The 24,849-nt window shown below is 41.6% G+C and overlaps 1 protein-coding gene across 2 annotated transcripts in view; it reads left to right on the top strand.

The window, feature by feature from the left end:
* FBXW10B (F-box and WD repeat domain containing 10B) overlaps positions 1–24,849 on the top strand; it is a 36,806-nt gene that overhangs the window by 5,388 nt on the left and 6,569 nt on the right. Inside the window, exons 3-12 of one of the 2 annotated variants that reach the window (XM_077166067.1) lie at positions 174–374; positions 478–605; positions 1,307–1,429; positions 2,034–2,143; positions 4,544–4,744; positions 10,638–10,759; positions 14,661–14,809; positions 16,429–16,571; positions 21,161–21,319; positions 23,078–23,355. In XM_077166067.1, the coding sequence (XP_077022182.1) occupies positions 174–374; positions 478–605; positions 1,307–1,429; positions 2,034–2,143; positions 4,544–4,744; positions 10,638–10,759; positions 14,661–14,809; positions 16,429–16,571; positions 21,161–21,319; positions 23,078–23,355 (1,614 nt within the window). Of the gene's footprint in view, positions 1–173; positions 375–477; positions 606–1,306; positions 1,430–2,033; positions 2,144–4,543; positions 4,745–10,637; positions 10,760–14,660; positions 14,810–16,428; positions 16,572–21,160; positions 21,327–23,077; positions 23,356–24,849 lie in introns of those variants that run through there. The other variant, XM_077166068.1, reaches the window with a different exon arrangement.

Below are 24,849 nucleotides of genomic sequence, written 5' to 3'. Positions count from 1 at the left end.
GGTTTGGGAGGTTGTATTTTCACATGGCATAAAAAAATGACAAAAACCCATTGACCCAAGGGTAGACTTTGATGACTTTCATTTTGCAAGAAAGTTGTTGGTAAGGGCTCACTCCTGGCCTGGCGTTACACAAAGACCACACAACAACGTACTTTTCTCTGGCTTCCCTCTAGAGGAACGATGGAAGAGTTCGCTCCAGTGTATCTCCGAGATGAACAGGCAATTTTCCCAAAAGGCAGACTTGTCCAGGGCAGATGGCACTTCTCTGGAACTGTTGGTTGATCTGAAGGCCATCGCAGACCTGTCTTCTGGGTTCAGCAAGTACCGGGACTTCATCCGCCACCTTCCCATCCACCTCTCCAAGCACATTCTAAGTATGCTGGGGTGTACTGATGGATTCCTCAAGAGACATTCCATCTTTGCTCAAGGCTGAGGTTCCTGGTTCCATCTTCTTCTTTTTTTTTTTTTTCCTTTCAGGCATGCTAGATAAAAATTCCCTAAACAGGTGCATCTCTGTGAGCCGGCACTGGGCTGCCCTGGCCCAGCAGGTCAAAATGGACCACTCAATGCACACATTCATTCAGAACCAAACTGCTATCCTGCAGGTAATTCCTGAATGGGAGGGGATGATCTGTAGACCAGCTTCATTTCCAGGCTCTCACTCTCCCTGGTGGTCCCTTAGCTGAGCCCCCTGCTGCTCATATTTGCTGCTTCTCAGACTTAAGCAATCCCTTTCTTCTTGTCTAGACTCCCCCTCCTTGCCCTCACACTGTTTACCATATTCATTCTCCCATTATCATCCAGTTTCTAGCAGCACAAGATGTGTGTGAAACTCTCAAAACTACAGAGAGGTGAGCCGATGTACAAGATGTTTAAGCGTCCACAAAATTTAATTTTGGATTAAAATGCAACTTCTCCCCTAACTGTCATCAGTTCCACCATTTATACCTCTGTGTTTCTTTATACTGAATCAATGGATTCTTAGTAGCTCAGATTTTTTCCCAGTAGAGGTAGATGGCAGAGTATAAGAGAAAGTCGGCAACTATGAGGCAGCCCAGTCTGGAAAGCTGGGAACTGCTGACCTTTTGCTGGTCTCCCTCCAGACATTTGGTATTTGTTTTCCTCCTCAATTTCATCTGCACAAACTGCTGGCATAACTGACCAGCTGTAGGCTTGCCTTCCTTAGTTTAGCAGTGCTTATCCAGCTTTAGATCTTGCCCAGAACTAGCTATTTTCTCTCCTCTGGAGAGGAGGGCTCAAGAGTAGCCACTCTGGGTTTTTTGCTTGCTTGTTTGTTTTTCCCTAGGGGACCTACACTAGGGGAATAGATCCTAATTATGCCAACAGGCTTTCCATCCCAGTTCCTAAAGTGGCGGATGATGGGACGCGCATGCGTGTGAAAAGCCAGAGATGGAGACTGAGAACAAAGGTGGGTTGAGAGGTTATCTGAGGGGAGAGGCTAAGATTGGGAAGAAGAGTAGAACTGGTCTCCCTGACTCAGTCATCTGTGTCAGGATTTAGCATGTCTGGTAAACCATACTGCTCATAATGTGTGTGATGGAAGAAGAGAGGATGGAAAAGAGGAAAGGAGGGAGGAAGGAAGGAAGAAGGAAGCAAGGAAGGGAAGGAATTCCCTGAGAGTAGGCCTTATCCTATCATGTACATATGATATGAATGTGAAAATCTTGACTCCAGCAAAATGGTCAGCCAAAGAGTACTTGTGATTTCGTTTTGCTGGCATGTTTTTAGAGAAGTTGTGCCATCAGAGACATTTGTAATTCGGCATTGAAAGTTCATGGAATCAGACAGACCGGGTAGAAAAGTGAAAGAAGAATTTGGATCATTGACTGCACATTTGCTGGCTCACTTTAGTAGCTCAATGGCCCTTTCCCATCACCACGCAGTAGCAGCTACAGCCTGAAGAGGGAAGAACTCTTGATCCTGTGCTCTTGCCAGGGTAGATTCTAGCGGGAAGCACATCTGGGGCCCTGGGGTCAAGTTGCCTAGTGCTTTGACCCTAATTGTTCCCTCAGACCGACTACAACCTGTGGACTGCATACCAGAACCAGGAGACCCTACAAGTCCAGATGGAGGAGAGAAATGTCTTCTGTGGGTCCTACAACATCCGGATTCTGTCTGACACGTAGGTACTTGGGTCAGGACCCAGATCTTCAGGACCAACACTGGTATCCTAGGAACCCTGGCCCTTGTTTATGCCTTGCAAATCTCCCCTCACCCCAAGTCCCAACCCCACACTCATGTGAGACCTCGTTTGGACAATACGTGCTTGATTTTGTGCTATACTCAGCAGTGAATGGCAGACACTTTTACCTTATAAATGTTGGCTATACAGGCAAATTATCTTTTGCACAATTTGCACACAAGAAATCCTTCTTTTTAAAAAACTCTCTGTTGTTTTATTTTAATTTAAGAAGTAATATGCAGCTACTGGAAAAAAAAATCCCTCAAATTCCAGGAAAGGTATAGAGAAAAGTAAAAATCTCTATCTTCTGTCCAAGAGATAGCCATTGTTAATATTGATATATATCTTTCCACGATTTTCTATGCATATATACACACATTTAAAAAGAAATGGAGTCATATTTTTATATACCCCACTCTGGCAAAATATAGTGGCTATCTTTTCATGTTAAATATGAAAATCGTATTTACAGTGACTGCATAAGGTAACATTATTTGGATATGCCATGAGAAGATCTTGAAATATCAAATATCTGCTATTTGTTAGACCCGGGGCTTCAGTCTTTACTCACAGGGCTTTCTGAGTGTCATCTCTACTGTGTTTTTGACTATGACTCTAACCATACCAAACTGCACCTTGAAAATTTTGACCAAAAGGAGGAAAGACAGAGCAGATTGAGTAAAGGCTAAGTTGGGTTTTGATACGTAGTTCAGAGATCAGGGCTCTTTAGAAGAGATGATGAGTGGTTGAACTCTAGACAAACGAGGACAAAAATACCAAGATTTGTTCCCCATGTTTAGAGTAACTATCCATCCTGTTTATTCAGAGCAATCCCACCATGTTCTGTGGTTCCAGGAAACAAATAATAGTGTCCCATTCATAATCAAAAGTGTCTCAGTTCATATTTTGCCTATTTGCTTATAATCCTGAGATTGGAAAGTCAAATCAACTAATGCTCTTGTATCGACTATAAGTTCATTGAGTGAAAGTTCTGTGTCTTACTCGACTCATTTTCATATTTCCCATGGTGTCTAGCGGCACAGGACTTGAAACATAATATATGCGCATTGGCTATTGATAAGAAAGAAGAAAAAGGAAGGACAGGAGGGAGGGGAAAATAGAAAAAAGGAGGAGGAAAGGAAATACATAAATCAGTGGAATATGCAGTGCATATGGGAATTCCCAGTTGTTTCCCTGAGATTTTCCATGTTAAAAGGTTTCCATGACCAAAAAAAATTGGGAAATAACACATATTCTATTCTGTCTCATGGGACTCTTATTCTCTCTCTTGGGGATTTAACATGCATTAGAATTATATGTTAAATGAAGCTATTTAAGTGTGTTTAACCTCATTTTCTTGAACACATCAGACCAGGTGGGTGCTTTCCTAGAACATCTATTGGCAGTTCACAGAGTATGTGTACTGTCCAACAGAGTTTTGGGAAAATAAATAAGGTTCAAACTTAAGTATCGATGGGCTTTAAGACATATTGAAAGAGAAGCAGCTATTGGACTCCTGCCCAGGAGGTTTCTAGAAGCATAGATTGAAGTACATCCCTACCTTGCTGAATGCAGTTCAGTCCCTTTCAGCAGATGTGTACTCAATGCCAGTCATGAACGGTTTGGTGGGGTATAATTAGGGTGCCAGGGACCCTTCCCTTGAAAGGCCCATGGCATATTAGGGGAGATAGATTTTTTTTAAAAAAAAAACATGAACAATTCATATAGAGCATGAGAGAAGCTGTGTGTGTGTGTATAAAGCGTTATAAGAACACAAACTGGGAAAGTATGTGTTATTTGACTTAGAAAGAAGAAGTGGAGGCAAAAAAAGCCTATAGCAAAGAGCTAATAAGTTTGACTGAGGACACGTGGCTGGCAGCGTCCACATTCTCCGGGAACTACCATTTAAGACCTCTATGCTTTGCCCCCATTGCAAACCCCCCTCACCATTATCTCTGGTGGAACAGGCCTCCTAGAGCTTGGCTGTGCTGTTCACCGGCATAACTAATACCGTGTAGAATGTAGTAACAAACAGGTGGTACCTACAAAATCTGGAGGGACCCCACAGCCAATGAAACATTCAGGCAAGCAACAAGAGTTCATATCCAGATATTCTGCATGGGCTGCTGGTTCCCAATAGAAAAGTCCACAGCCAACAACTTTATAGATGCCCATCAGAGTCTATTAACAATTGGCCATGCCTTCTGCTACCTCCCTTACCTAAAGTCCCAGAATCTCCTGTCACTTCACTGCTGCAGGAGAAAGCCACAGTGTTGAATGAGTTCTGGAAAGGACACTGTCTCCTCTTTCATGGATAATCCTTTTTTCCTGGCAACTCAGGTGGGACCAAAACAGAGTCATCCACTATTCTGGGGGAGATATGATAGCTGTGTCATCGAATCGGAAGATCCATCTTCTGGACCTTAAACAAGTAAACCAGATACCTGTCGAATTCCGAGGACATGCTGGGAGCATCCGGGCCCTCATCCTGTGTGAAGCGGAAAACTTCATCCTGAGCGGAAGTTACGACCTGACCATCAGGTGAGGGGCTCATGGAGTTTGTGACCCCCAGTTCACTCAGGGCTTGGAGTCCATTGGTGGACAAGTGTTTTCCATTTTGTAGCTATTAAAGTTCTCCAGAATGATGTTGATCTCTAGAGTGGCCCACTCTTTTTTTTGGGGAGGGGTGACAAGGTTAAAAACCAACAGTTTTTACATTGTTTAAGCTTTGAATGAGATAGATTTATAACAATGACCAGATGTATTTTCTAGTTGAAGACTGTGAGTCAGAAAGTGTTTTTCTTTTTTAGCATTCTTGGATGAAGAAATAATTTTTATTTCTTTTTATAGATTCTTTCAGGGAAAAGTAAGATTTTTACAGGTATGAAATATAGAACAGATGTAAAATAGTGTTTTAAAATGTTCACTAGATATCGATTCTCATTATTCCTGGTAGTTGTGTTCTAAGAAGTTGCCATGAACCCTGAATCATTAAAAAACTGAACCATTGTTCCTGGGGGAATTAGAAGGTGAGGTCCCTGTGCAAATGTGGTCACATTTTCATCAGCCGGTCAATGCATAATCTCCCTTTAGGTGTGTTTCTGTTTAAAATCACCTTATTTAATATACACTGTAGATTCATTAACCCTGAATTCCCCACCAACAGCTTCATGACTCAGACCTGAACAAAGTTGGTCTAACACCCATATTTTCTCCAGAAGGCGCATCACAGCCTTTGTGCACTTAGAAACACCAGACAGCGCTATACTGGGGGGTGGGGTGGGGGGGTGGGGCGATTTAAACAAAAAGCACAGAAATTGCACTAAACATACAGTGGAAAAGACACTTGTTCACAGTATGAGCGTTGAAATAAGAATGCAGAGTGTCACCTTATTCGACCTCTGCTGGGAATGCACAGATCAGGAACTCAAAAATTTGTCGCTACTCCTGTGCATGTTTATGTAAGCATAATGATTTTGCAGTCAGAAATAAATTGTAGTGATTAGGTGAATTCTCAAATATGGAGGCTATAAATAATGAGGATCAACTGAATATATGTTTTTAACAATATAATAAACATCCCTGGACTCAAGAACTGAAACATTACCTTTCCCTAAAGCCCCAACTGTGCTCTTCCCTTATTCTTTCTTCCTCCCATTTAATTAAACTAATTATTCCCTTGCATTCCTCTGTAGTTTTTACTACCTGTTTATGTACCGCTAAGCATCGATTACCTTTGCCTAGTTTTGAACTTGATACAAATAGAATCAGATTTTTAAAATTTGTCCTTCACTTGATTCTTGTACTCCACTGTGTTTTTGAGAGTCATTCATTTGCTGTAGTAGCAGTAATTAATTTTCATGGAGCTGTAGTATTTTATTGGATGGATATATCATAACTCATTTATTTATTTATTGTTTTGTTGATGGACAATTTGCCTTGGTTTTTGGTTTTCATTCTTCCAAAGAATGCTACTGTAGACATTCTTGAACACATTTCCTGGTGCTGCATACTGGAGATTTTTTAAAAAGGTATCTTCTTGGTAGTGGAGTCGCCAGGTAAGAGTACTGAACTATTTTCCAAAGTGGTTATAGTAGTTTATATGTCCTTCAACAGGATATGAGAATATCCTTTCTTATAAATCCTCACCAAACCTTAGTATTGTCTGTCTTTAATGTTTTTGAAATCCGATGGATATTAAATAATAAACTACTCATTGTAGTTTCCTGAGTGCTAATGTGGTCAAACATCTTCATGTATGTTTTGGAGCCATTTATGTTTCCTTTTTTATGAAATTCGTATTCAGTTTTGTTTGTTTGCCCATTTCTCTGTTGATTTGTTTATACTTTTCTTATCGATTCTTAAGATCTCTTTATATATCCTGGATACTCATCCTTTGTTCATCTTTTGTGTTGCTAGTATTTTCTACCAATTTCTATGACATGTTTAAGATATCCTTTCCTAACTTAAAGTCAGAATGACATTCTCTCATAGTATCTTTTTTTCCCCCACAGTATCTTTTTAACGAGTTTTTAATATACAGTTTTGCCTTTCATTTTTAGGTCTTAAATCTACCTCAAATAGATTTTTTTTGTCCTCATAGGAAACAATGGTTCAATTCCTATTTTTCCCCCTATTTGGATACCCAATTATCTCAGCATCCTTTTTCCTACCTTCAAAAAACAAGTGTTGATATATTTCTACTTCTGCACTCTCTGCTCAATGTCATTAATTAGTCTATTTGATGATTTGTGGTCACTACCACACTATCTGAATTACTTTAGTTTTTTACTTGTTCTTTTTTTTTTTTTTCTTTTGCATGCTGTATGGCAGGGTCACTTGTCATTCTTTTTCCATGTAAGTATTCCGTAATTGCAGCACAATTTGTTGAATTTTGTTTTTTGTTCTTGGAAGTACATGGGCCCGGAATCGAACCCAGGTCTCCTGCATGGCAGGTGAGAATTCTACCACTGAACTACCCTCACACTCCTTGAATTGCTTTAGTTTTAAGTCTTCCTATCTGGTAGGGCAATTCCCCTCCCCTCATTTTTCCTCTTCGAGAGGATTTTTGGCTATATTTGGACCTTTGTATTTTTCTCAATTGTTTATTGGTTTATTTTTATTGCTTTTTGGACCTCAGGTGATAGGAATGGAGTTAATGATACTCCTCAGTTCATTATACTATTATCCTTGCTCTATGCAAGGCCCCAGTTCTGTTTTATTTATAGATGTGTCTATTTATTTATTACACTTTATCTTCATTCTTCACTCCTATTTCTCATCCTCCTGTGGACAACCATTTTAGTCTTTTAAGATGTGTATCTTTTCATTTAAGTGTGCTCTTTCAAAGTGTGTATTGATATATTTCATGTATGTATTTATAATTCACATACGTGGTATCATGGTAGGTATCTCGTTTTTAGCTTTTGTTTCCAAGATCCATCCATGTTACCACACGTGCATCTAGTTGGTTCTTGTTAACTGTTGGGTAGTACTCCAAGGTTTGCATACATCTTTTACCTACTTATTTTCCCACTGAGGAATGCTAGGTTGACTCTAAATAATGATGCAGTGAACATCTTCATCTGTGTCCCTTCATGCACATTGCAACATTTTTGAAGGACACGTACCCAGGAGTGGACTTGCTGAGACATAGGATGCACAGTATCTATTTTGACTAGGAAATACCAGCATGCCACCCAGAATGATTTTCAATGCTCTACACTCTCATTTTGGGGGCTCTTATATTTCCACATTCCTATTAACATTTGGCACCATCCAACTTTCAAAATTTTGTCAGTTGAATATGTGTGAAATCACTTCCAACTGCATTTCTCTAGTAATTAATGAATTTACTCATTAGCTTTCGAAGTTTCCTCTTCTCTAAACTGCTTGACTAATTTCTTTGCCTGTTTTTCTTTTGAGGCTACTCTACTTTTCTTATTGATTTGCAGTTCCTTGTGCTTTCTAGATATAAATCCCTTTTCAGTTTAACATTGCAAATATCGTCTCTTATTCTTTCCTTGGTCTATTAATTTTGTTCATGGTATTCTTTGTTGGATAGAAATTCATAACATCAACGTAATAAAATGTATCAGCTTATCTTTTTTTGTATTGCCTTATTCTGTGGTCCCTCCCACCTCTAAGTCACAAAGATATTTTCCAACATTTTCTTCTATTGACTCTATAGTTTTACCTTTCATAGTCAGGTCTTTAATCCATTTACAGTCCAACTTTGTATGCAGTGTTAGCTAGGGATTCCTTTTTATTTATTTATTTTCAAATAAAGCAAGCTGTTTTCCCCACAGCATCTACTACAGAACCTCCCATTTTCTCTGTTGATTTGTGGTGCCATCTTTATCACATGGTTATTTTCCATATATTCATGAGAATGTCTCTGGACTCTCTATTCCATTTTGTTAGTCTCTTTTTTTTTTTTTTGCTGTTCTTGCAGCAAAATCACCCTGTTTTTTTTTTTTTAAGGTTGGTCTTTTCTTTTTAGCTATGCATTTGGAGAATATTTTACTATATGATGGTAGGACAAGTTCTACTCTTCATTTTATTTTCTATGTAACTTAACTATGAAGTGTGCATTATGAGATTTTTCAATAAGTTTATTAAGTTTGCAAAAAAATCTAACTAAACTTTTGATTGAAGTTGCATTGAATTTATAGATTTGGGAAAAACAATCATTCAGATCATCTTTTTTGTTCTTTCTTAGAGCTTTAAAATTTTCTCCATAAAGGTCTTGTGTATTCTTATTTAAGTTAGTGCTTATGTACTTTATAATTTTTTTGCTATTGTGAATGGTATCTTATTTTTTATACTTTAAATTGATTATTGCTGGTAGAGAAATATTATCAATTTTTTGTAGATTGATCTTGTATCCAGAAACCTTGCTAACCTCTCTTATTTGTTCTGAAATATGTGTTGATTTGGTTTTCCTATGTAGATGTTCTTAACTGCAAATAATGGCAGTATGTATCTTCCTTTCTAATACTTATACTGTCTTTCCTTTCTTTGGCTAGGACTTCCAGTGCTATGTTAAGCAATAGCAATGAGAGTGGGCATCTTTATCTTTTTACCCCTCTTAGGGGGAAATACATCTACAGTTTCCCCATTAAGCATAATGCTTGCTCTATGATTTTAGTTTATAAGCTTTACTAAGTCAAGAAAGTTCCTTCTATTCCTAATTTTCTAGGAATGCTCATCAAATACATTTTCTTCATAAATTAAGAAAATCAATAAAGACATCTGGTCTACCATGTTTCTAGAAACAGAATTCAGAAAGAAATGCTTTCTTTTACACTGCTGGGGCACCATTAAATGCACTGTGGTGCGTGGTAGGCCCTGACAAACTGTGGCACTGATAAAGCCATAGGCCCTTTGGAAGTGTTAGAAGGTAAAGCTTAACATATCCAAAGTAAAACAAAAGAAACACTTATTAATCATTTATTATGTGCCAAACCTCACAATAACTCTATCAGTGCCATTAGCATCCCCGACTTACAGATCTGGTCACTGCAGCACAGAGTGTTTCAATAACTTACCCAAGATCACTCAGCTAGTAACCGATGGACCTGGGATCAGACCTTGGGCACCTGGATCCAGAGCCCACTGTTTTATGTTCTACTGTGCCATGTTGCAAAAAAAAGTTGTAATATATTTATTACAAAAAATAGCATGGCTTATGTACATTTCCATATATCTCTTAGATATGCTTTAGAAATATACATAACATATTTTGGATCTAAGCAACTATGGCAAATTATTTTGTCCTTCTTCTTGTTTGAAGATCAGCTTGACTGCTGATCTGGTGCCAAGGATGCTAGGCTGGTGGTCCTTCCAAAAGACCCTCTCACCTTTAGTAAAGTACCAGCTTACATTTACCAAGCATTTTCTATGTGTCCCTAACCATTCTAGCCTTACTTCATAGGTGCAGGGTCTCTCTACCCCAGCACAACTGACATTTGGGGCTGCAGAATTCTTTATTGCGGGGTCTGTCCTATGCATTGTAGGATGTTTTAGCAGCATCCCTGACCTTTATGTGCCGAGTATCAGTAGCACACCCCTCCCCACTTGTGACAGCCAAAAATGTCTACAGACATTGCCAAATATTCCTGGGTGGCAAAATCACCCTTGGTTGAGAATCACTGTACTAGTATAATTCCTTCTTCACAGAAATCCTATGAGGTATCATCTCCATTTTATCAGTGAGGAAGTGAAGCTTCCAGGGAAATTAAGTAACTTTCCCAAAGTTCCACACCCAGTTGGTGCTGCAGCTGGGATTGACATCCAAACCTTGGACTCTTAGCTTTAACCGTGAACCTCTGCCACTTTCCAACTACCTGTCAATGTAAAGGAAATTATATACAGTGTGATGTCTTGGGCCCTTAGAAAATCTCAAAACATTTCTTTGACCTGATTCCTGCAGATACTGGGATATAAAAAGTGGGACTTGCATTCGCATCTTCAATGGCCACCAGGGAACCATCACTTGCATGGATTTATATAAGAACAGGCTCGTATCTGGAGCAAGAGATTGCCAGGTGAAAGGTGAGAAAGAAATGCTTTAAACTTTCTAAGACGTTTCCCCAAATCCATGGGTTGCAGAAATGTTCACTGGCTAGTCTCATTTATATAGGCAGTCATTTATCTTTTTATTCATCTACCCACCCATCCCTCTATTAATTCAGCAACCATTTGTTGAATAGCTATAATATGCAAGTCACTGTGCTAGGGGCTGGGAAAGAAATGAATATGGAATGGCTTTTTATTTCCTCAAGAGGCTTGTGGTCTCAGAAGAGAGACGGAGATGTAACAATATAATGGAGCTATAAGAAATATATGAGGGGTAACAGCTGCCATTTTTTGAGCTCTAACTTGGTGACAGGCACTGTTATAGATGCTTTACATCTATTATCCTGATTTAACCCTCACAAAACCCCATAAGGTTTTTGATGACTCCAAAACTCAGAGAGAAAAATAGCTTGCCCCCAGATCAAAGCTTCTAAGTGGTAGATGCAGATTTGAACCCAAGCCACCTGGCTTTAAATTACATGCAGAGTTCTAAGGGGTCATGAAAATCAGAGGAAATTAGGAAAGCCCCTCATAGAGGGTACCATGAGAGCGTGGTCTTGAGGATGAGTAGTTTTGCATGCAGAGAAGAGGGAGAACATAGAACCTTCCAAGCAAAGAGAACAGCACAGATATGTGAACAGAAGGCTGAAAGAAAATGGCATACTCAGGGAATTGCCTGTTGTTTGGTGTGGCTTGGCTGCAGTGTATGGTGTTGGAGATGAGGCTGGTAATGTTGTTTATGGCCAGAATATAAAAGGCCTTCTGTGTTATGGGAGGAGGAGCATCCTTATGCTGTAAGATATAGGAAGCCGTAAATACATCTTAAGCTGGGGACTGACATGATCAAACATGAAATTGAGGAGGATAACGGATGATAGTGTGGAGGAAGCATTTGGAGAAGGGTGGCCATTTGGAGGTAGGAAACCAATGAAGACACTATTCATTTAGAAGATTTCTAGAAGGAGGAGAGGTAGGACTTCACCGCCCCCTGGGTACTAAAAGTGAGGGAAAAAGAGAAGCGCATGATAAGGCCAGAACTTTTAACTCCAGCGAGTAAGTATATGGAAATGCCAATTAAGGGCAATAACAATTACAGCTGAAGAAAAGGGCAGCGTAGGGTTGGGGTGAGGAAGTGATGAATTCAGTTTGGGAGAAGTTGAGTAGTGTGAGCAGAATCATGCCCTCCACCCCCAAAGATTTCCACATCTGAATCCCTGGAACCTGTGACTGCATGACCTGACATGGGAAAAGGGTTTTGCAGGTGTAATTAAGTTAAAGACCTCAAGATGGGGAGATTACCATGGTGGACTCAATGGACTCACATGGGTCCTTAAAAGTGGAGAAACTTTCCTTGGCTGTGATCAAAGGGAGCTGTGACTAGGATGGATGGTCAGGGAGAGGCAATGTGGCTGGCTCTGAAGATGGAGGAAGGTGCCACCAGCCAAGGAGTGTGGGTGGCCTCTGGAAGCTAGAAATACAAGGAGACAGATTCTCCTCTTGTGCCTCCCTGCCGACATCTTGATTTTAGCCCAAGGTGGTCTACGTTGGACTTCTGTAAGAGAAGGTATTTGTGTTCTTTAAGCCACCAAGCTTGAGTTAATTTTTCACAGCAGTGATAGGAAATGAATACCTTGAGTTTGGAGACTTCCAAGGATGTCCAGGTGAGGATTTCCAGGAGGCAGATAGAGGTGTGGCTGTACAAGTCTGGGGCTCCAGATACATCAAACTGGTAGTTGTCTATTATAAGGAAAGGTGGATCCACAGGTGTAGGTGAGATTTTTTTTCCCAGAAAAGAAGGAAGAAAGAGTGAAAAGAGAAGAGAAGCAAGGGACCTGGGAAACCCCAGTACGTTAGGGTTAGGTGGAGGAAAAAGAGGTGGGAAAAGGCAGTGAAATGGAGATACACATGCAAACATTCAGACCTGCTTAAGCCATTTCACTCTCTACCTCGTTCCCCTCCTTGACCTGACTGAACCTCTAAGTGCCATGATTCCTTTGAGGAGTGGGTCAGAAAGGATGAAAATGATTCAGGTGAGGGTTTGAAGAAGCTGAAGAATGGACAGGGCCTGCCAAGACAGTCTTATGGACCACTCAGTAGGGCAGGAAGCCAGTTAGTCCCCTGCCTTAGATTTAAAATTTAAGGGGGCACCAAAGCACTCCATGACCAAGATAAATATTTTAATGTGATATTTAAAAAATCAAAATTAATGCAGAGCATCCACGATGAATTAAATATAAAAATATCACTGGCCTCAGCTTAATCTTGGCCCCAGGCACCAACTTGCCAGTGTCCCCTGGGCTCTTCCCACCTCCCAGGGTTACCAACACAGAATGAAAATGAGACAATTAAAGACTTGAAAAGTAAACTCTCCTCCTCCACTTTTCAAATTCATTAAACCAGGGCACCTTACCAATGGATCTTGCAATTCACCTTTCGATTGACTCATTGCTAACTTGATAAAAGGGCCAAGATATATAAGGAATAAATAAGTGAAGAAAAACATACATATATGCATAGTCAGGGTTAGCCTAGCATAATTGGTTAGGAGCATGGCTTCTGGAGCCTGACTCTCTGGGTTCTAATATCAGCCCTGCCTTCACCATCTGTGCCTTCTGGAGCAGATTACTGTATCTCTTTGCTTTAGTTTCCTCATCTGTAATATAGGGGATAGCAGTAGCTATCATGTGACGTTAATGAATCAAATACATGTGAAGCACTTTGAGTGGTGCCTGGCTTATTGTTAGGATAATGCAAGTATCAGCTATTGTCATCATTTTGTCTTAGGCTACTGGTATAGTTTCCTGGCTGCCAAGACAAATACCACGCAATGGGGGCTCAGAAATGGGAATTTACAGGCTCATGCTTTTGAGGCTAGAGGTAAAAAAAAATCCAGGCATAATCACCTTGATCATCATCACCTTTCTCCCAGAAGACTGTGGCATTCTGGGGCTGGCCACTGGTGATCCTTGGTCTTTGGCTTTTCTGTCACTTGGCAATGCACGTGGTTTTCTCTCCTGGCTTCTCCTTTCTCTTCTGGGTTCCAATGACTTCCAGCTTCTGGCTGCTCCCTGTGACTTTCTCCTCTGAGGCCTTGTCTATAGGGACTCGCTAATAAAGTCCAACATCCTGACTGAGTTGGACCTTAACTGAAGCAACCTCATCAAAAGGTCCTATTTACAAAGGGCTCACACCCAAAGGAGTGGATGAAGTTTAAGAACACTTTTTCGCCTAAGGAAAAAGGTACTTTGGGGGCTGATGAAGCAGATTGTAATGTCCACATCCTTGAATTTGTGGCGCACACTTTTGATCTCTTACTATCCTCCTTCTCTGTTCTCCCACCCACTCACCCGATCTCATGTCGACCCTACACCTATAGGATGCTCAGCAGTTGCTCTAACAGTTTATGTGGAAGCAACATAATCCCACCCCATCTGTGACAATTTCTTCATTAATAAAATCCAAAAGTCACATGCATACATACTTTAAAATGTAAATAAAGATAGAAGGCTTTCTTTTGGGTGGGGGTGTTGGTATCGGAGGTATAGACCGCGTGGTTCAGGAGAACGGTGCCTGAAATCTACTCAATAGCAAGCCTTTCTCAAGCTTGAGGAAGAGGCTTGTGGGAGATGAGCTGCCTAGCATTTGGATTCCAATGATCCAAGGTCAGAACCAAGGTCACCTACGTTGCTGGCCCTGTCTGTGCCACGGACTGGTGGAGGTGTCGGCGAGCCTGCAGGGTGTCCTGCCAGATGGGGCCTGCTGGCATCTGACATGATGAGGCCGACTAGCCTTGAGGGGAGCTCGAGTGGAACCCTCTCTCATCCTTCTCTTCCTCTCTCTCTCTCTCTCTTCCCCCCACCCCGCCCCAACCCCCTAGTGTGGGATGTGGAGACCGGGAAGTGCTTGAAGACATTTAAACACAAAGACCCCATTTTGGCTACCAGAATCAGTGACACCTACATTGTGAGCAGCTGTGAGCGAGGGGTTGTCAAAGTATGGCACCTGGCCACGGCCCAGCTGGTGAAGGTGAGAGGCCAGGGGGACCACGGTCGAGTGGGGTGGGTGGGGACACGTGGCCACAGCCCAGCTGGTGAAGGTGAGAGGACAGAGGGGCCTTGGGGGTGGAGGTATTCATGATGGTGAATGGAAGAAACCGATCAATTCCCCCACATGGCTCCTCAGTCCACCTGAGAGCAATTACAAAGATACAGTAACTAAACAGGAAGTCTTAAGGCATGGAAGGGGAAGGCTGCCAATGGAGTACCTTCTAAATCGGTGGAGGGTCAGGGTCCCCACCTTCCACTTTGTGCCCCACATTGGCATGAGGTGGTGGGGAAAGGCTGCAATCTGACTCAGCATCAAAGGCCTTGGGGCCTTTATCAGCAGCCAAGGCAAAGTACTTTTCTCTTCTAGAAGATTCCATCCTGGGGCTGGAATGGGATACGGGGATGAACAAAGCTACTAGGGTGTTTTTCCCCTTACTCTCTGATAAGGAGGCCACAGGGGCTATCTTGAAAGTGACTGAATGTTCACCAGAACATGGTCTTGCTGGGTCTGACTCTCCTGGTCCTACTGGATAGGACATTGCTTGGGGCAGGAACACAAGACCACAGGGAGAAGCTGGGGACTGGCTTGTGGACTTTTCCCCACGAATTGCACTGTCATGTGGTCCAACCAGCAGGCGCAGGTGCAGGGTTGACCCAGATGCCCTCCCAGATTCTGACAAGGAGCTTGGGATGGAACACCATAAATTCTCCCCTTTCCCAGCAGCGGATGGAGATTTTTAATCCTGTCTGGTGCTCTAGGAAGAGGGGCCTGCCCCAGCCACAGACCTTCCAGGAGGAAGGTCTCCAGCTGATCATGCTCCTCATGCAGTAGGGAGAGGGAAGCATGAATCCCGCTGATCACTGTCATCATCTTAATTTTTAATTTTTAAAACATTTAATTGTAGTAACATATATATGACCTAAAATTTCCCGTTGTAACCACTTTCAAGTGTACAATTCAGTGGATTAATCACATTCACAATGTTATGCTACCGTTGGCCACTATCCATTACCAAGACTTGTTCATGACCCCAAACAGGAATCCTGGAATGCATAACTCCCATTCCTCCTCCACTCAGTCCCTGGTAAACTGTAATCTACTATCTGATTACAAGAATTTGCTTATTCTATGTATTACATTTAAGTGAAATCATGCAATTTTGTCCATTTGTGACAGGCTTATTTCACGCAACATGATGTCTTCAAGGTTCATCCATAGTGTCACATGAGCAGAACTTCATTCCTTTCAAGCTGAGTAATATTCCATTGCATGGACAGACCACATTGTGTTTGTCCATTAATCTGCTGATAGACACTTGTGTTGCTTTCACCATTTGGCTATAGTGAATAATGCTACCATGAACTCGGTATACAAATATCTGACCAAGTCCCTGCTTTCAATTCTTTTGGGTATAAATCTCCACCAGTCTCCTTTGAGCAAAAAGTACAATCAGCTCAGGTAAATGGGAGGTGAATGGCAGACTTGGATTGATGGAGTGTGGCTTTGAGATATATCTAAAGAAGCCTTCAGCTTTGGCCCCTAAAGTAGTCATAACCTGAGTTGGATTGAGGCTGAAACAGTGGCATCTTTTCTTGCAGACTCTCAGCGGCCATGAAGGGGCAGTGAAGTGCCTATGCTTTGACCAGTGGCATCTCCTCTCGGGAAGTGCTGACGGTCTGGTCATGGCCTGGAGCATGGTAGGGAAGTACGAGCGATGTCTAATGGCCTTCAAGCATCCAAAGTAGGTGCCAGGGAAGCCTGGATTGCTGACCTCAGTGCTCTTTCCTTTTCCCATCAGAGCTAGACCGGAATCTCTTCTGCTCTCTGCTGACCACTTGTCCTCTCTGTTCCTCACCTGTTTCCGCTTTCCTCCTCTTCTACCTGTCACTCATTTCCTTATCCCTCTCATCTCTGCTCAGCCATTCCCTCTCCCTCCGTCACTTATTTCCCCTGAGAAATAAGAATGTCAGATGTGGATTTTGAAAAATTACTGAAATTTTATACTTTTGACACATGTAGTAAATTTGTATCTCTGACCCACTAAATTTGGAAATATTGGCAGAACCATCCCAAATAATGCCAATTCCTCTAAACTTAAAATTTTTGGAATTGATCTTTATCCCAGTAAGCTTATGTTCACAAGCGCTTGAATTATCCAAGTGCCAAAGGTTTAAAAATAACCATGGGCTTAAAAGAAGAGCTTACTTAAATGTCTGTGGGCTAGGTTCTATTCCAGGACAGCAAATGGATTTTAGCTTCTCTTCTCAGTTTAAATTTAGTGGTGGAGACTGCTTGGAGCCAATTAAGTATTCTGAGGTCACCTCTGGGCTGATTTGGGAAGGATATTGTGGTCAGTTAATGATGTCTGCTGTGCTCATGGGTTTTATGGGCTTCTCTATGCCACTCCTGTACTATAAGAATAATGCTTGTTACCCGGAGTGAATTATAAAAATGTTCAGAAAATGAAGTGGGATCCCAATTAACAAAAAGAGTAAATGGTGGGGGTGCAAGGGTAGTTCAGTTGTAGAGTTCTCACCTGCCATGCTGAAGACCCAGGTTGCATTCCTAGCCCATGCACTCCACCCCCCACCCACCCCCCCCAAAAAAAATCAACAAATGGTGCTACAACAACGGGATAGTCACATGGAAAAAGAATAAAATGTGACTCCCATACAGCATACAAAAAAAAAAAAAAGGAATAAATGTTTCTTCCAGGGGATCTAACAAGGAATTGTTATTTAGTAAAAAATCGTCTTAGATTTCCTTGTTCCCACATAGGAACATTTTAAGCAGGCACATCGGCTTTATGGGGGTTATAATTGAATGTGGGTGGACGTGTGTATGTTTGCTTTCTTGGTGCATGACCACATTATTGACAGGTGGATGGCCTGCATTCAGTGATTTTGCATGACTTCGAGTTGATGGTCAGTAAGCCTCTTAGCATGTCATCTTCATTATTAAGCCTTGACCTCAAAGAGAGAGTCAAACTTTAGAATACCATCTGAAAAATTTAACTCTACTGTTTTCAAGCCTTGGGGTCCAAAGAGCAAACAGATATGAACTGAACTGTGTACCCAAGTTTGGACATGGTCTTGGTCTGTAATCTGGTGGGTGTGACCCCACTGTAAATAGGATCTCTTCAAGATGTTACTTCAGTTAAGGTGTGGCCCCAGTGAGTCAGGTTGGGGTTTAACCCAGATGACTGCAGTCCTTCATGGGCACAGTGAAAGTCATATGGAGAGAGAACCCATGGGGAGCAGCCAAAAGTGGGAAGTCAATGGAAACTGGAAGTGAAAGGAGAAGATGCCACCATGTGCATTGCCATGTGACAGAAGAGCCAAGGACCAAGGATCACTAGCAGCCAGCCCCAGATGTCACAGTCTTCTGGGAGAAAGCATCACAGATACTTCAATTTTTTTATTTCTCCTAATCTCATAAGTGTGAGCCCATCAGTTCCTGGATTTACACCAACCTGTGACATGATATTTGTTTTAGCAACCTGGAAACTAAAACATACTCTCTTTCCAGGGTTAGTTGTTCTTGATGCTTTGTTGTATTTTTGTTTGTTTACTGACTTTCCTGGACTAATTCTATAATGTGCATATTCTTTGTGTTGTGTGGTCACCAAAGTCTCTTTTTCTTTTCCTTTAACTTTGTGGTGAGCTAATGCTTAGATAGATATTTCCTTGAACACCTAGATCTAAAATATCTCCCAGTCTTTGCCAAGGATCTCTGTATGCCTATTGAACCAAGCCTTCAAAACTCAGCCAGGCAGTTTCAACTCTGCTTTAGTCTTCACTTCCTGCTAGTGTAGAGAATCAGTTAGGGGTGAAAGCTCAGAGCCTTCTCAGTTCTTTCCTGAGCAGGTTCAGTTCAGTCCTGTGCATAACTGGGGTCATCTAGATTCCCAGGAATATGTCTGCATGCTTCAAAGCCCTTATGAACATCTCATTCCCTAGCCTTTCCTCCAAAATTTTTTGGGTAGTTGTTTTTGTTTCATAGGCCCTAAAGTAAATATCATGAAGTAAGTCAGGTTATACAATGGGAATTTATTCACTCATGGTCTGAGCCTGGAAAGAAGTCCAAATCAAGGCGTCATCGAGACGATGTTTCCTTCCTGAAGACTGGTTTTCTGGGGCTGGCTACCACTGACTCTCGATCTTTAGCTTGTCACACGGCAATGAACATGGCAGCCTCTCCTAGTGTCTCCCTTCTCTTCTGGGTTCCATCAATGTGCTGTTTCTTGCTTCCTGTAGCTTTCTCTCTCCGTGCCTGAATTTCATTCTCTTATAGAAGTCTGTAGTAATAGGATTAAGATCCATCCTGATAGGGTTGGGCAACATCTTAACTGAAGTAACCTCATGAAAATGTCCTCCTTACAATGGGTGCACACCCATAGGGATGGATTAAATTTAAGAACATGTTTTTCCTGGGGTACATAGAGCTTCAAAGCACCACAATAGTGTATTGATTGCCCCAGCTGATATCTTTTGCCTAAGGTACCAGCAATTAAAATATTTGCTTGTTACATTTTTTTTTTTCTAAAAACGCCTCCCAGGTAGCAGCATTAGCACTGGGTAAGTTCCTAGTCAGACAAAATAAGGACAAGTCTTTTAAGCTGGTCTTCCAGGAAGCCACCAGACAGGCCAAATAATTCTCTGTGAATGAGGTCCTTTCTGCTTGGTTCCTCCAGTAATAGGAGTATGGGCTCTTTTCAAGGCTACCTCTGGGCTAGGGAGTGGGGAACAGAAGTAGGGTAAGTTAAATTGCCACAAAGCTTGGTGTTCTTAGCAAAATTTGGCCTTTTTTGTTTTTAATGAATGCTTCCCTACATGACTTTGATTAATTTCCAGAGTTCCAAAAAAGTTGTTCCTGATTGTTTTTGCCATTGTTTTCGTTGCTTTAATGGAGGGGTGGAATTTTGGAGTTCTCTACTCTACCATTTTCACTGATGTCACTCCCTGCAGTGTCTTTTGATGGCAAAGGAACAAAGAAGGAGACAGATAATTTATTTCTAGGGTAGAGATAAAACCTGAAGGGAGATTGGACTATGCCAAGGTGGTGATAACTGCAATTATGCCAGATACGGGCTAAGACTTTTACATTTCTTAGTTAACTACATCTTTTCAGCAATGTGACAAATCCTTTTACACAGAGCTGTAAAGTTACTTTCTCCAGGTTACATGGCCATTAAGTGGTGGAGTGAGGACTTGATCCAGGTTATCTGATCCCAAAGCCTGTGCTTTTAATCACTGGGCTCTAATGGACTAGACTGAACTACCAAACACCACAGGAACTTATGGGATGTAAGCTCAGATCAGCAGGATCAAAGGAAATACCCAAAGTGGCAAACCCTTCTACCACATGATCTCTGACCCCTTGTGGAATTATCCAGAAGGTGGTCTAAAATGTGCTTAGGACATCTCCAACGATGTACAGTCTATCCTGGAAAAAAAAAACAGAACTTTGTTGAACTTTCATTATACTTACTTTTATTTATTTATTTATCATATTTTTGGATCTGTGAGTTGGGTTTCAAGCCACACCGGCCTCCCTGCTTTTCCCTGAATCTGCCAAGGAGGCTTCTGCCTTTCAGGACCTTTATTTATATACATATATATATATTTCTTTTTTTTTTTCCCCCTTCAGACCCTAAAGGGACTCCACCAACACCTCCCAATTGTCAGCCCACCACTGTCTGAAATGTGTCTGGGCACTTCACCGAGCTCTACAGAATCACAAGGCCTTGTTCCCACTCTGGACCCAGAGTCTGGGTGATTCAAATGAGCTACCCAGACAAGGTGATTTAGGTTATGTGTTGCAGGAAATTTAGGTTCTAGACATAATAAACCTTTCTGCCTTTGGTCCCATACAGTAGGTGAAGGTCTAGAACACATACAATATCATCTTTTATCTTTTACCCTGTATTCTAATTTACCTTAGTCCCATCCTATTATTACTATTTTTAAAATAATCAAACACTAAATACTTCTCGGCATGTCTTTTGTAGACATGGGATCAGCTAGGAATCACATTGCAAGAAAAAAACCAGGAGCATCGCTATCTCAGAAAGAAAAAATAAGTCTGCAACATAAGTCTTTCTGTTTGGCCACCACGTGGCACTGGGGCCAAGTACAGAAAAAATAACGTGTGGGAAGTGGCCGCACAGGCATGTCTTGAGGGGGGTTGACTATTTACAGACGAAATGACAAAATGGCAGCAAATGTCACTTCAGGGACAGTTAGGACCACTGGCTCCCGAGCACACACAAAGGTACCCCAAACCATAAGCTCACCCCGCCGTTCACCAGAAAGATCTGTTCCCTTCCAGGGAGGTCCTGCACGTGTCCCTCCTCTTCCTCCGGGTGATCAGCGCCTGCGCAGACGGCAAGATCCGCATTTACAATTTCTTAAACGGGAACTGCCTGAAGGTGATGAAAGCCAACGGCAGAGGTGACCCCGTGCTGTCCTTCTTTATTCAGGGCAACAGGTGGGTGGTAAGTGTGGAGGTCAGAAACGCGGGCAGTTTCGGCTTGGATCGTTTTCTTTTTTCTCTCCTCTGCATCTGCTGGGGGCAGGAGACAGCGGGCAGCGCTCCCCTCTCATTTTGGCCGGAGTGGAGGAAGAGTCTTGGGGGCCGGAGCGGGGGTGGCTAATTGAGTTTTCACGAAACTGAGCATTCTGGAGGCAATCAGAGATCGTTTCGACGCTTCATGAGTTTTGGGTGATCAGATGATGTAATTTCGGGGGTGGTGGTGTCTTAAAAACGGTTGCAATACGGCTCTGAAGCAAGAACCACAGTTCTGCAAATGCCAGCCCCAGTGTGCATTCAGCTGCCTGCTAGCTGCACCGGCTGCCTCTTGGGGTCCCGCTTCTGGATGGTAGTAGCCCGCTCCAGCCTGCGAGAACCGAGCAGATGAGTATATAGAAACCAGAGCCATGAGGGAATTGATGAATGGTATATTGCATTAATTCGTTATGTGATAGGGCCAGGGTTTTAGCGCATTTCCACATAACCTAGATAGCGATCTGTGCGCTGTATGTGTTACATTCAGGATGATTGTATGTAAAAATAATCAGATAAAATTATTGTCAATTCTACCACAGACTCACTGGAGACATCCCTTCATCTCCTTAAACCACATGGCTTTCCTTTTAATGAAACTTTATTAATGACCTTTATCATTTGAAAGAGGGTTGGGGGTGGGGACTTATTAAGCCTCAGTAAATTAATCCTCAATAAAAACCCTGTTACAGGTCCGCTCTGATCTTTTTAATCATTCACAAGATCCAAAAGAGAGACGATTTCCTTTGGGCTTGAGTAAAAATAAATCTGAGAAGGATTTCTTATTGGAAGGATATTCCTCAAATTCCATTCTGGTTTTTCCGACCCAAACACTCACTTTTATTCAGAGATTTATGCTGTCAGCCAGAGTCTTCCAATTGTAGCCTTTTGGAACAGGGAGGAAACCTTCATCTGTTATCTCAGTTTCTTGTTTATAGTCACAGGTAGTCTCAGCAAAGAGGGGAGAATAGATTGCTCCATGAATGCTATGAGCCACAGAAATCAATGAGGGAGTGGGGGTGGGGGGTGGGGTAGGACGAGGCAGGCTGGGCTTGGAAGCTCTTTTCTTCCAGAGAGTAAGAGTGGGGTTTGGGGAAGGTAAAAATCACCCTGTTTTATAGAGTGCAAATGTTCTGTCCGAACCTAGAGTATATGCAGACACCAAGAGTGACTGAGTGAAGAAGTGCGGTGGCAGGGGGCAAGAGTCAGCAAGGAGAGAGGGGCTCCATGCCAGAGGCTTTCCTCATCCCCATCACAGAAGTAGCAACATTGGGTTTGGATATTGTTCTAAAAAAAAAAAAAAAAAAAGAGGTGCATTTCAAGACATGTATGTGCAAGGTGCTTAAGGGTACTTGGCACCCACTCCTAACCAATGAACTAACATTCATTTGAAAATATTTTAACTCGGGAAGAGAAGCAATCAGAATAAGTATGGCCTGTTCACACTTATTTTTTTTTTAAGAAAATAGCCACAGGACTGACCACCCCTGCTGCCCTGTCTGACACCTTTCACTACTCTAGCCCTTCCAGCAACCACCCTAGACCATCCTGTTTGTCCGAATGGTCACTCCCTGTGTCCTTGCCCTTAGGACTGGATGCAAAAGTACTTAAAATGGGAATTTTGGAGGCTGGGCAGTGGTGGCCTCCATTCTCCTCCGGATGACGATCTTGTTTTGGTTCCAGAATGGTGATCAATACGGAAAGCAATATTATCATGTTCCAGTTTGAGAATATAAAGTGGCATTACTCTCTGGATCGGAGTAAACTAAAAAAGAGCAGAGATAAGGATAGAGAGGAGGACAAGGAAGAGAACGAGCTCACTGATATTTTGTCTAAGTCTAGCACTCTGGTTCAGAGCCTAAAGGAATCTGTATCCAGTAAACAAATGGTGGCCCAGGAAGTTTTACCAAACAAACTTCACAAGGCTCGTGTTCTTCTGAAAGTGGCACACGCACCTAAAGGTAAAAGAGTTTAATGTCAGGCAAGTTCCGTGGTAACCAATGGAGCAGGTGGGGGTAATGGTGGTGAGAGCATGCTTTCTTTGTGGAATAATTTGGCCAATGGTTTTTTTTTTTAATATTTTTATTGATAAAACTTAACATGTGAACATACATTCTTAACATAGAAACATTCCGTACATGGTGTACAATCAGTGGCTCATAATATCATCACATAGTTATGTATTCATCACCGTGATCATTTTATTGAACATCTGCATCACTCTAGAAAAAGAAGTAAAAAACAAAAAAGATAAAACTCATACACATCACACCCTTTACCCTTCCCTCTCATTGACAACTAGTATTTCCATCTACCCGACTTATTTTAACCTTTGTCATCCCTATTATTTGTTTATTTTTTATCCATATTTTTTACTAATCTGTCCATACCCATAAAGGGAACATCAGACACAAGGTTTTCACAATCACACAGTCCCATTGTAAAAGCTGTATCATTATACAGTCATCTTCAAAAAACAAGGCTACTGGAACACAGCTCTATAGTTTCAGGAACTTCCCTCCAGCCACTCCAATACACCATAAACTAATAAGGGATATCTATATAATGTGTAAGAATAACCTCTCAACTCTGTTTGAAATCTCTCAGCCACTGACACTTTATTTTTTCTCTTTTCTCTCTTCCCCCTTTTTGTCTGATGGTTCCTTGATGATTTAAGTCCTTGCTTTAGAGGAAGGTTGGGAGCTGTTCTCTTTGATCCACTGTACATGGCGGTAGAGAGCTAAACAGAATTTCCTGGTTCTCCAAGGCCTAGCTTTTCAAACTTGTTAGAGTCATTGGGAGTAGATAAAACCAGTCCTTCATACCTGCTGTTAACAACAACAAAAACCAAAAACCATACATCTCTCCCCCTCAAATCCAAACATATAGTACATAACTGTTTCCCCAGGACAGATGCAAGAAGTTACTATAAACTGAAAAAAAAAGCTCTATGCTGAATGAATTATCCTTAGACCTCTGCAAGATAACGTTTGTATCTGGAATATATTAGTTGTAAAGTGTGTGTGTGTGTGTGTGTGTGTGTGTGTGTGTGTGTGTGTGTGTAGAGAGAGCGTGGCCCATGCCATTTATAAGACATCCAAAGAATAAATTATGTTTGTGTTAGAGTAGCCAGATTCCTTCCCTTAACCTTCCTTATATTTGGCCTGTGAAACTGAATACACAATCTAGACAGAGGATCATTAGATTTTTCCCAAGCATATTGCACTAAAATAATTAGCTCTCTCTTGAGAACCGAGAGTCTTAGATAATCCCTAGAGGTTGATAATCAGTAGGAAAAGTGGGTAGGAGGAGAGGCAGGAGGTGATGTGGAGCTTAGATTTGAATTGACTACTCAGTTTCATACAAAAATAACAATGATGTGATATTTGGGGTGAAAATCACTCGAATTATCAGCTACTTCCCCATTATTCATTATTCAGTTGAATTATATAATC

This window comes from Tamandua tetradactyla, chromosome 6 (genome assembly GCF_023851605.1).
Source record: "Tamandua tetradactyla isolate mTamTet1 chromosome 6, mTamTet1.pri, whole genome shotgun sequence".
NCBI classification, from domain to species: Eukaryota; Metazoa; Chordata; class Mammalia; order Pilosa; family Myrmecophagidae; genus Tamandua; species Tamandua tetradactyla.
This window is presented reverse-complemented; position numbering and strand designations above follow the sequence as displayed.